This window comes from Grammomys surdaster, unplaced genomic scaffold, assembly GCF_004785775.1.
Source record: "Grammomys surdaster isolate TR1022 unplaced genomic scaffold, NIH_TR_1.0 364, whole genome shotgun sequence".
NCBI lineage: Eukaryota > Metazoa > Chordata > Mammalia > Rodentia > Muridae > Grammomys > Grammomys surdaster.
The window spans coordinates 2624415-2637301 of NW_021604783.1; the positions used below are offsets into that span (position 1 = coordinate 2624415).

At 44.2% G+C, this 12887-nt stretch overlaps 1 protein-coding gene across 2 annotated transcripts in view; it reads left to right on the top strand.

Annotated features, from left to right (window-relative positions):
• The first annotated feature begins 3500 nt into the window (after positions 1–3500).
• The window catches only part of Ctc1 (CST telomere replication complex component 1), a 21840-nt gene continuing 12453 nt past the window's right edge, over positions 3501–12887 (top strand). The window contains exons 1-4 of one of the 2 annotated variants that reach the window (XM_028780136.1): positions 3501–3755; positions 9929–10092; positions 11392–11629; positions 11726–11937. In XM_028780136.1, coding sequence (XP_028635969.1) covers positions 3723–3755; positions 9929–10092; positions 11392–11629; positions 11726–11937 — 647 coding nt within the window. In that variant the 5' untranslated portion in view covers positions 3501–3722. Of the gene's footprint in view, positions 3756–9928; positions 10093–11391; positions 11630–11725; positions 11938–12887 lie in introns of those variants that run through there. The other variant, XM_028780137.1, reaches the window with a different exon arrangement.

A 12887-nucleotide genomic window follows, 5' to 3' on the forward strand; every position in this document is an offset into this window, starting at 1 on the left:
ATTTGGGAGGCAGAGGCAGGTGGATTTCTGAGTTCGAGGCTAGCCTGGTCTACAGAGTGAGTTCCAGGACACCCAGGGATACACAGAGAAACCCTGTCTCGAAAAACCAAAAAAAAAAAAGAAGAAAAAAAAAAGAAAAATAGTTTGGCTCAGAGCAAGGTCAAGTTGAGCATATATTCTGAGGCTTATTATCTTTAAAAAAGATTTATTTATTTCATGTATATGAGTGCCCTGTAGCTGTCTTCAGACACACCAGAAGAGGGCATCAAATCTCATTACAGATGGTTGTGAGCCACCATGTAGGTGCTGGGAATTGGACTCGGGACCTCTGGAAGAGCAGTCAGTGCTGAGTCATCTCTCCAGCCCCAAGGCTTTTATTATTATTATTGGAAATTCCCCAATTGTAGCCTTCACTCAGGATCCATCAAAATAGATGTCAGTCTGAACTGTTGTGTCTAAATGACTAAAAAAAGGCTTGGAAAAAGGCTCGCTACAACCCTCCCTGCACCCACTTATGAGCTCACTGGTTTTTTTTTGTTGTTTTTTTCTTTTGTTTTTGTTTTTGCTTTTTTTTTTTTTTTTTTTGCGCATAGAAGCTGTTGAGTGTAATTTTAGAAAACAGGCTACCGCCTTGCCTCTTGCCTTTCTGAGAGCTCTACTCATGATTCAGCTCTGGCGCCCTCCCAGGGAGCTGTGATTTCTACCCCCACCCCCTCCCAGCTTAGCTTCACCAAACTGCCAGGTACGGCACTGGCACTGGTTTCCCTCTTTCTCTGCCCAGCTTTGCTCCAAAGATGAAAAACAAAGACTATTTTATTATCTTAGAACTGGCCAGATAACAATTGGTGGGCAAAGACTCTTCTGCCCTAACCTTATCTGCTAGCCTATATCAGCCATCTGCCAGTGGCAGGGGCTGCCAGTTACCGCCTCCACAAGACCTTACATGGTTATCGTGTCCTCTCTCTGTTTCTCTCCCGTCGGCTCCTTCTCCTCCTGGGATCTGGATGTCCCACCTTTACCCTTCGAAATTGGCTTCTGCTGCCTTTTCTTTCTTCCTTTCTTCCTTCCTTCCTCTCTTTCTTTCTTTCTTTCTTTCTTTCTTTCTTTCTTTCTTTCTTTCTTTCTTCCTTCCTTCCTTCCTTCCTTTCTCTCTTTCTTTTTAAAGGTTTATTTAAAGCGACCAGAAGAGGGCATCAGATGGTTGTGAGTCACCATATGGCTCGGGTCCTCTGGAAGAACAGTCAGTGGTCTTTACCACTGAGCCATCACTCCAGCCCCAGACTTCTGCCTTTATTGACCAAATCAAGAAGCAATTAGGGAACCAACTTTTTGTATCAGCACCTCCCCCTACAAAGCAGGCTCTGAAAAACGGTCACGGTTGTAGTTTTATAGCTCTGAGTTTGATCAATCCATCTTGGTTCAATAAACCAGCTATATTTAACTGAGATGAGGTCTGAGTGGTTTGTGCAACAGTTCCAAGACCCTAACAGTCATAGGCAAGATAAACGAAGGGATTCTACCAGTGACAGGGAAATGTTGAAAGCAAAAGGAACGGTTAAATTTTGATAAGTATTTTAATAAAGGAGGCTGGTACGGTTGTAAGAGAGGCTTTAATATTGGGGGGATTTCCTGCTTTGGAGAAAATAGAAAAAAATATGCATCTCTGACATAATATGAGAAACAGTTGGGATGAAACATTTAGTTTAAGTTCCACATTTTTGTGTGGTTTGCTTTTGTGTGCCTCAGGGTATCTTGTAACTGAGACTGACCTCGAATCCTTCATCTTCCTAGCTCCACCTCCCACGTGCTGACTGTGGAGCTGCAACACCGTTTCTGGCTCTCATTCTTAGATAGATCCTCTCATTGTATTGTCCAAGATGTCCTTAAACTAATCCTTCTAGCTGGCTGAAACTACAGGCACGTACCACCACACTGTCTCCAAACATTTCTTTTATAAAGAACTTATGAGCCTGTGATACAAACCTATAATCTCCTCAGAAGAGACAGGAGGTTCAAGAGTTTCAGGTCACCTTTGACCAAATAGCAAATACAAGATCCAATAAGGTGCTATAGAACACAACACTTGTCTCAAAACAACAAAAATAACAGAAACCAAAAACGACAACAAAATAAAACAAACGAACGAAAAACCCTGAAAGTGTTGTTATTGAAGGCATTGCTAATGGTTGACTGGGTAGCTCCATCTTGTTTTTAAGTCGACACTGGATTTTTATTTATTGTTTTCTTTTTTCCTTCCTTATGAGTCTTTCCTCCCTTTAGTTAATTTGAATGTCAAGATCAACAGGCCTGCTTGAAGAATACCTTAAAAGAAAATAATAAAATCCCTTAAACAACAGACTCTCTTATGTTACAAAATCTTTTTAGTTGAGACATGGCCACTTGGGTTGGGGCTTTTGCCCTAACTTCTCATTCATCACCACAGTGCATAGTTCACAAAATAAAGAATTGTTTGCATCAAAAGTGAAGTTGAATGAAGGGATACAATAACTTGCAGGTTTAATACTTTTTTTTTTTAAATGTAACCTAGGCTGCTTTAAACTCACAAAGATTCTCTTGCCTCCTGAATGCTGTGATTAAGGCACCACCACACTTTTTTTCTCTCTTTCTTTTTATGTATTTGAGTGTTTTGCTTGCATGGATGTAAGTGTACCATGTGTCAGACAATCTCCTGGCTTTGCTTCTCTCTCTCTCTCTCTCTCTCTCTCTCTCTCTCTCTCTCTCTCCTCATTCTATATACTTTGCCTGTTTCCCCCGTCAATCTCTTTGTCTCAGAACAAGGTGGGGATTTTTGTTTTCTTCAATGAATACACCCAGATCCTAAAACAGTGCCTGGTATATAGATGAATTCTGTTTACTCCATCAGTACTGAGCTATTGACTGCCTGGCTGATTGAATTAGGAAAAGCAAAAGCTTTCATTAATTGAGCCACATTATGTTCACCAAGGTAACATAATGGTATGTTACCTTTGGTAGTAAGTACAGTTCTAGACATTAGAATAAAAAATAAATAGAAAAAGACTCTTGAATTGGAGCCGACAGGTAAGAGAAAGAGCTAGATGCACCAGTGACTTAAGGCCACAACACATATCACCTATGTGAATGGTGTCCCGGGGCTGCGTTTTTTTTTTTTTTTGTCCTCACTTCGTAGTTCTGGCTGGCCTGAAACTCACTATGTAGAGCAGCTTAGGCTGGAACTCAAACTCAGAGACCCCCCTGTCTCTGCACCCGGATTGCTGGGATTAAAGGCACATGCGCCATCACATCCAGCCTGTGGCTACTTTTAAATTGCGCATCTCTGCTTGGCAAGATTTAGGGAGTCTGAAAATTTTAGGTGTTATGAGCCAAGTGATTACGCGCTCCAGCATCTCCCGCCCCGCCCCACCCCGCCCCGCCTCACTCCACCCCATTCCACGTGAAACACTAGGATCCGGCCGCGCTGTCACTAAAGAAAGGAAACAGGCCCGATCTGGTGACGCACATCTGTAATTCCCGCTGTTAGGAGACAGAAGCGAAAGGGTCGCTGCAAATTTAAGGCCAGTGGGCTCCTTGTGGCAAGTTCAAGGCAAAAGGTCCGAGGTGGGGCAGCCCGCTGGAGGATGCAGAGGGAGGAGCCAGTGCTGCTCCCTGACGTCACAGGCTCCCTCCCGTGAGCACTTGCGCCCGGAGTTCGCGCGTTCTTCAGGGTAGGGGTTTGGCTCGTCATGGCTGCTAGCCGAGCACAGCCGCCTACCTCCGTGAGTGCTGTTTGTGTGGTTCTCGTGGGTTTTTTGCTTTATTTTTCCTTCTTGTCCTAGATTTCTTTCCTTTCTGTACTCTTTCCATCCATTGTCTGTGGTCTCGGCCTGGGGAGCGGCGGCTTTTCCGGCCCTTTGTTCCAGGGCCGACCCCGCCTGGAATACGTCTCCGCCCACTGTCGGAGATTTACGCTCTGAAGGAGATTAGCTCTGCTGGTTGTTATGGCTACGGGGGGCCCTCGGACTTAGTTGGACTGGGAAAAGAGAAACGCCCCAGTCCTTGGGTGCGTAGCGCCGTTAGCTAATCAGAAAACGGTACTAGGCATCAGAGCCATGTTGTCAAGCAAAAATTAGAGCAAATATCGTTTGAAAAACTAAATTCCGTTGGGTGGAGGCGGAGGATTCAAAAGGAATAGAGAACTGTCTTGACTTGCTAAGCAAGAACTTCTTGGTAGTTGTTAGTGGTTTTTTAATTTTTTAATTTTTTTTTTAATGACAGCGTCACGTTAACATCACATAAACCTGGTGCTTGCTATGTAATTCACTAAGCTAGCCTCTACAAGTCACTACGCCTGCCTTGCACTTGTCCCTTTTTGGACAAAGGAGTGATTGGATGAGATTTGGGTTTTAGTTTACTGAAGTTTTCTGTGGACAGTCGAGCTTAAAGACTTCTGGTTGAAAGCAGAGGGTATGGTAGCTTCATCCACGACAGCAGTGTTGGGGTACCAGAGGTAAAGAAAAGGCCAAGGATGGTGGTTTACGCCTTTAATCTCAGCACCCAGAGGCAGAGGCAGACAGATCTCTTGTGAGTTCGAGGCCTGTCTACATAAGGAGTTACATGATAGCCGGGGATATGTAGAGAAGCCCTGTCTCGAAGAACAAACAAACCAAAAAGAGTAAGACATTAGAATCTATTGTAAAAGACAAGGAGCTAGTTAGTTAAGGGGTAGTCAAGGAGCTGTCTGCCCAGTGAGCTGGAGTGTTTGTATAGAGGACATAATGTGGTGTTGTACTGAGCAGAGTGATAGGACCAGATCTCAGGAGAGAGAACTCAGCTAAAGTAGAGATCCTTGAGCATCAGTCATCTTTTTTTTTTTTAGATTATTTGTTTATTTATTATATGTAAGTACACTGTAGCTGTCTCCAGACACCCATATGAGGTCATCAGATCTCATTGCAGATGGTTGTGAGCCACCATGTGGTTGCTGGGATTTGAACTCATGACCTCTAGAAGAGCAGTCAGTGCTCTTAACCACTGAGCCATCTCACCAGCCCAACAGTCATCTTTTCAAGGTCATTTGTTCAAGGTAGTCGATTCAGCCAGGTGTGGCGGACCAAGCCTTTAATCCCAGCAATTGGGAGCACAAGCAGATGTAGTGTGCATAGCAAGTTACAGGGCAGCAGGGCTGCATAGAGGGACCCTGTTTTAAAAACAACAATAAAGGTAGGCAATTCAAGTATTTGAGGGTAAAGTGTTCAGCTTACATTATACAAAATGAATCTTGGGGTTTATTAACAAAACAGACCTGTTTCATTTGAGTCAATAAATGTCCTTCATACACTTTTTTTCCCTTGAACAAACAACAGCAAAAACCAGAGTCTTCCCTGTGTAACTGAGGCTGCCCTTAAAATGCACTGTGTAGCCCACAATGGCTTCGAATTTGTTTTTCTTGCTTAAGCATCTAGTGCTGGGATAGAGACATAGAGCTCCCCCAACCCCCCTCCTAACCCAGCCGCAGGAGATTGAATTCAGACCCTCATACATGCTGATTAAATGCTCTGCCACTGAACCACATGACAAGGAGTGTGTGTGCCCATGGTGTGTATGTGTAGAGATATGTATGTGCTACAGCTAACATGTAGAGTTCAGAGGACAATTTTGTGGAATTATTTCTCTTTTTCATCTTTATGAAGATTTCAAAGATAAAACTTAGGTAATCAGGTTTTTGCTGCAAGTGTCTGTACCTGCTAAGCTATCTCACTGGCCTGTTGTTGTTATTTATTTATTTTTATTATTATTATTTTGTTCTTAAATACGTTTCTTCAAAATGCCTGTTCCAGCCTTTCAGTTGGCTCTGCATGAGTTAGGACTACTTCCTCATCACTATCAGAGTCCTGTCCTAGGAGATCCAAGTCCTCTTTCAGGTCCCGTGTCATCATTGCTACTGAACAAGGAACCTCCTGAGCTCAGTTCTGGGGTTTCCTCTAAAAAAAAATTAAAAAAAAAAAAAAAAAAAAAAAAAGCCGGGCAGTGGTGGCGCACGCCTTTAATCCCAGCACTTGGGAGGCAGAGGTAGGCGGATTTCTGAGTTCGAGGCCAGCCTGGTCTACAGAGTGAGTTCCAGGACAGCCAGGGCTACACAGAGGAACCCTGTCTCCAAAAAGAAAAAGAAAAAGAAACTCTTCCTCTTGGCTTTTGTGTGTGTGTGTATGTATGTAGGTAGGACTATCAGGAGATGAACAGGGTCTTTCTACAAAGCTTTTGCTTCCTGCAATTCACTATGTAGACCAGGCCAGCCTTGAACTCACAGAGATCTGCCTGCTTCTACTTCCCTAGTAATGGTGTTAAAGATGTGAAATCTGCCTTCCCACCCCCCTTTTAATTTTTTTGTTTTGTTTTGTTTTTGTTTTTTTCTGAGACAGGGTTTCTCTGTGTAGCCCTGGCTGTCCTGGAACTCACTCTGTAGACCAGGCTGGCCTCGAACTCAGAAATCCGCCTGCCTCTGCCTCTCAAATGCTGGGATTAAAGGTGTGTGCCACCACTGCCCGGCCCTACCCCCTTTTAAATCAAACCAAATTAGATTTCACTTTGAAGTGATGCTACTACTTTGAAAAACAAAGGTTGTCAAGTAATGGACGGGGCATCAGAGGACTAGTAATCAAAACAAAACAAACCTGAGGGAAAACAGTGTACTTCTAGGCTTTGATTATGTCAATGAAGTATATCTGGATAGTGGATTGTCCACTGTCCAAAACTCTTAATATGAATGCAAAGGGAGTGTTTGTCCTAGGTTTAAGTCAGTAGGACTGTCCACAGGAATGCTAAAATAATTTAGAACATTGAAAGTGTTTTTTCAAGATGCCAAGGATGTGCTGAATGTGGCGTATTGACCAGAGATGAACCTGTGATGGTTAGAACTAGCTGAAAAGACAGAGCAGGGGTCAGAGCTAGTAGGATTAGATCTCGTATATAGTTTATAGGGACTCAGTGCATATACTTGCCTAAAAAAAAAAATGGAATGATTAAAAACTATACTCTTAATACAGTCATGATGGTATGTACGTGCCTGTAGTCCTACTGGCTGGAGGCAGAGACGAGGAGCTGTGAGTTCAAGGACAGTTTGGTTTGTATATTGGGTTATAGGCCAACCAGGAAGACCTTGTCTCAAAAAGAGGTGGGAGTGCTGTTGGTGAGATGGCTTGGGAGTTAAGAGCACTGGGTGTTCTTTCAGAGGACTCAGCTTCAGTTCCCAGCACCCACTGGTCCACACCCATCCTTAACTCCAGTTTTAGGAGATGGGATGGGCACCAGCATGCACACAGGCCAAACATCAGGACTGTCAGAGTCCTGTCCTAGGAGATCCAAGTCCTCTTTCAGGTCCTGTGTCATCATTGCTTCTGAACCAGGGACCTTACCCTTTGACCCTTTGCCTGTGTCCTTCCTTGTGTTCTATTAGACATTCTCACATGTTCAAATCAATGATGTGTGGTTTTTTAAGGGGCTAAATTTTTTTTTTTTGCAGTGTATTTTGATCTTATTCTTTCCCCTCCACCAACTCCTAGATCCTACCCAGTCAACTTCATTCTCTCTCTCAGAAATAAAGACACAAATCCAACCCAAAACCCAAACCAGAAAAGCCAAAAGTAAAAAAACAAAAACGGGAAATATAGAAGCTCAGAGTGTTTTGTGTTGGCCAACCAATTCGGAGCTCGGGGCCTGCCTTAGAGTCTGTGTGATGTATCTTCATTCCACTGGAGAAAACTGAGTTTCCTTCTACCAACACAAATGGCTTTCCGATAGCTTCTTGGCTAAGCGTGGGACTTTGTGCACACTTCCCCTTCTCCTCACTGGAGTTTTGTGTGGCTTGAAATCGTGCAGTTCTTGTACATGCTGTCACAGTCTCTGAAATCATGTGTGCATCTGCCTTTTAAAAAAAGATTTTATCTGTGTGTTTTGTCTGCATGTATATGTGCACCATATGTGTGCCTACAGTTTGTAAAGGTCAAAAGTACATAGGATATTCTGGAACTGGAGTTACAGGTGTTTGTGATCTGCTGTGGATGTGGTGCTGGGACTTGAACCTGGGTCCTCTGTAAGAACAAGTGCCCTTCACCACCGCAGTCTCCCTAGTATTGTGGTTTTTGTTGTTGTTGTTTCCTTTTGAGACAGAATTTTAACTGTGTCTTTTGCTGGCACCACACTCAAGATCCTCCAGAACCAGTCTTCTCGATGTTGAATCACATACTATGTCCAATTTTTTTTTAGGATTTATTTTTTTATGTGTGAGTGCACTATAGCTGTCTTCAGACACATCAGAAAAGAGCATCGGATCCCATTACAGATGATTGTGAGCCACACTGTGACTGCTGGGAATTGAACTCAGAACCTCTGAAAGTCAGTGCTCTTAACCCCTGAGCCATTGCTCTGCTCCACACCCTACCCTGGATCTTCTCTTAAAACCATTTTTAAAGGGTTTTGTTTTTTGTTTTTTGTTTTTTTTAAAGTCAGTTTCTGTCTGTAGCCCTGGGTGTCCTGGAACTTGCTCTGACCAAGCTGTCCTAGAACTCAGAGATCTGCCGCCTCTGCCTCTGCTGGGATTAAAGGTGTGGATTTTTTTTTTTTTTTTTAAGATTTATTTATTATTGCTTACATGTATGCCTGTAGGACAGAAGAGGGCACCAGATCTCATTATAGATGGTTGTGAGTCACCATGTGGTTGCTGGGGATTGATCTCAGGACCTCTGGAAGAGCAGACAGTGCTCTTAACCTCTGAGCCATCTCTCCAGCCCCAGAGGTGTGGATTTTTGAAAGCCATTCTCCCATTTCTACTTTTCAGCTTTCTGACTTAGAAGCAGACTCAGTGTAAGATGAGATAACTGTAACCCTGGGGGCAGTGCTGTATGATAGACTAGCCTTGTGTGCAAGGTACCGTGGACAGCTCCAAGGTCAGAGGACAGCTGACCTGGGATGGCCAGAAAAAGGCCGACAGGGAATCTCTCTGTATTTTTTTCTTTTCTTTTTTGAAAATGTGTTATGGATGTTTTCCCTGCATGTATGTCTGTGTAACCTGTGCATGCAATGCCTACCATGTGCATGCACTGTCCACAGAGGGCAGAAGAGGGCGTTAGATCACCTGGATCTGGAATTGCAGACAGTTAGGAGCTACCGTGTGGGTACTGGGAATTGAAATTTGGTCCTCTAGAAGACTTAATTAAAAAATATTAACAAAAAAGATATATGGCCGAGCAGTGGTGGCACACACCTTTAATCCCAGGGCTTGGCAGGCAGATTTCTGAGTTCGGGCCAGCCTGGTCTACAGAGTGAGTTCCAGGACAGCCAGGCCTATACAGACAAACCCTGTCTCAAAAAACAAAAAACAAACAAACAAACAAACAAAACAGCTGGACAGTGGTGGCACACGCCTTTAATCCCAGCACTTGGGAGGCAGAGGCAGGTGGATTTCTGAGTTCGAGGCCAGCCTGGTCTACAGAGTGAGTTCCAGGACAGCCCAGGATATAAGAGAAACCCTGTCTCGAAAAACCAAAAAAAAAAAAAACCAACAACAAAAAAAAAAGCCTTAATTGCTGAGCCATCACTCCAGCCCCCAGGAGTCTGAATTTCAAGTGAGCATTTTAAGAATCAGTACATTTGTCAAAGGAGGCAAGTGGCCACTTGTTTAACTATGGCTGGACTCACTTTGGCAAGCCTTTGTCTCCAGTCAGTCTTGCACTAACTTTTAAAACTTGTTTGGGTTCAAAACATTCATCCTTTGATTGTCTGGAGGGATTGATTTATTGTGTCTGTTCTTTTATCCTCTGAGAATCCTCCAGCTTTGCACAGTGACAGTATCATAGCCAAATGAGGTTTTTCTGAGGTGCTATTATTACTAATTGAAAATCCTTTGGTGGGCAGGATATTGTGAAGATTTTTTAACTAGTTTCATTTTCCTCAGGAGCAAGCCTGGCTCGAGGCTGCCCAGACCTTCATCCAAGAGACCCTTTGTCCAGCTGACAAGGAGCCAGATAAACAGTTGACTCAGTCAGTAATTGATTGTGTGAAGGAGACGTGGCTGTCCCAGGGAGAGAACCAGGATTTTACACTGCCCCTGAGCTACAGGTAGGGCAAGGTGGGGCTTGGTGGGTGGCTGACTTTAGGGTTGGAAAGGAAGGAAGGATGACTGGAGAAGGTGGACGCTCCACACGCTTTTCTGCAGAACTTTCCTATTCTTCATTCAGCTTCTTTCGTAAAGTTCCCCTAACTTGGCTAAAGTCGTGTTTATAAGGAGAGGAGAGAGGGAGAAAGTGATTTAGCTGACGTGACCTGTGCAGGCAGTACTCTATAGCCTTGTCCTTGCTGCCTGCCTTAAGACTCTTAGTCTTTTTTTGTTGAAAATTTTGTCGAATTTGCTTTGTTCTTTTTTGTAAGATGTGAAGAAAAAGCGTTAGTGAGGTCCCTTATGCCTGTTCTGATGCGCCTCCTCCAGTTGCAGTATCTACCTGCACATTGTTGTCAGGGAGATCTTATCAGTTTATTCATATAACTGCATACTGCTATTTTTTAAAAAAATATATTGAATTAAATTTATTTTATGTATATGAGTATTTTTCTTGCATGTCTGTCTGCGTACCACATGTGTGCCTAGAGATGTTGGAGGCCAGAAGCGGGCATCAGGTCCCTCAGGTTGTGTGTTACAGACAGTTGTGCGCCACTGTGAATGCTGGGAATCAAACCTTGGTCTTCTGAAAGAGTAAACAATGCTCTTTTGTTTGTTTGCTTTCTTTTGTTTTATGAGACAGGGTTTGGGTTTCTCTTCGTAGTTCTGGCTATCCTGGAACACACTCTAGAACAGGCTAACCTGAACTCAGTGCTCCGTCTGCCTCCCAAATGCTGGGGATTCAAGGTGTGCCCCACCACCACCTGGCTGCAGTCTGTGCTCTTAACTTCTGAGCCATTGCTTCAGTTCCTGTTTGTGGAGTCTTTAGTGTTCTCCATGCACGTTTATTTCTACTTTATGACTCTTTTTGTTTGTTTTTTTTTGTTTGTTTGTTTTGTTTTTTCCAGACAGGGTTTCTTTGTGTAGCCCTGGCTGTCCTGGAACTCACTCTGTAGACCAGGCTGGCCTCGAACTCAGAAATCTGCCTGCCTCTACCTCCCAAGTGCTGGGATTAAAGGCGTGCGCCACCACTTCATGTCTCTTGGTCTCTCCTAGAGATATTAATCACAGACTTTCTTCTTGTTTCTCTCAGAGACATTGCCCAACCCTAAGGATCCAGACCCCATCCTTAATTTCATAGGCAGACATCTCTTAGTCCATGCTCTCCTTCAGCCCCTCTTTAGGTGCTCGGTGCTCTGCAAAGGTTGAGAGTCTTTTCTCAGATGTAACTGACTTGGAGAATGGCTTTCTTCACTTTTCAGCTTTGTCTCAGTACAGAATCTGAAGACCCATCAGCATCTGCCATGCTGCAGCCACCTGTCCTGGAGTGGTAATGCTTACCAGGCTTGGACCCGAGGAGCTGGGCCAGGGGGCAGTGTCCTGCCCCGGGAGCAGCTGTTACTTTTAGGGACACTAGTAGACCTATTGGAGGATTTGGAACAAGAGTATAGGAGTGGAAGCCTATACGTGAGAGATAACACTGGAACCTTGGACTGTGAGGTGAGTTGAACGGGACCAGCTGCCTCCGGTGTGAGCAGGAACACGGTAGGTCAGGTGCTAAGGTCCTGGCTAACCTGTGGCTTTGATCTTTTCTAGCTTATAGACCTAGACCTTTCTTGGTTGGGCCATCTCTTCCTGTTCCCCAGTTGGAGTTACCTCCCTTCTGCCAAGAGGAATTCCTTGGGGGAAGGGCACTTGGAGCTGTGGGGTACACCTGTGCCAGTATTTCCTTTGACTGTCAATCCTGGCCCCCTCATGCCTATCCCTGTCCTCTACCCAGAAAAGGCGTCCTACCTCCTCAGATACAGGTAATTTTCCATTCTTAGGAAAGAAAGGAACACTGCGAGATTTGGAGGATAATAGTACTTTCCATGGAGGAAGACATTTTTATAGTAATATAGATGATAGATGGGACAAGGGAACGGTGGGGTTGGAGTACCAAGAAAGTTACAAGGAGGAAGGCTTGGAGCTGGTTTGGCTCACCGCTATAGTCCCAGCATTCAGGACACTGAAGCAAGAAGGCTGTGGAGCCTACATAGTGAGTTCCAGGTTAGTCTGTGCTATGGTGGGAGACTTTCTCAAAAGATGGAAAAAATAGGTTGGAGAGATGGCTCAATGGTTAAGAGCACTGTCTACTCTTTCAGAGGACCTGGGTTTGATTCCTGGCACCTTCATGATGGTTTACAACTATCTGTATTTCCAGTTCCAGGGGATCCAGCACCCTTTTTTAGCTTCCCTGTGCACCAGGCACACAACGCGGCGTACAGACATATATCCAGGGAAAGCATTCATACACATAAAATAAGAATTTTTTTCAATATATGGTTTCTCTGTGCAGCCCTGGCTGTCCTGGAGCTCACTCTGTACAACAGGCTGGCTTTGAACTCAGAGGTTCACCTGCCTCTGCCTCCCAAGCATTAGGATTAAAGGCATGTGCCACAATGCCTAGTTTGATAATGTTTTTAAAAGAAACAAACCCACCAAATTCTTTTTGAATATGTGTGTGTACATACATGATACATGCATGTGTTGGCCAACCTTAAGTGTCGTTCCTCGGACAGTAAGGGAATTAGGCCCCTCGTCCCACGTGTCTCCTCACCCACCACAGGGTTATGCACCACACTGGCTTTTAGAAGGTGGCTCTGCTCTAGCAATAGAGCTTGTGGATAGAAGTCAGACAAGTACTCTCTCCCTGGTCCCCGAGAGGATTGTGTGTGTGTGTGTGTGTGTGTGTGTGTGTGTGTGTGTGTGTGTGTGT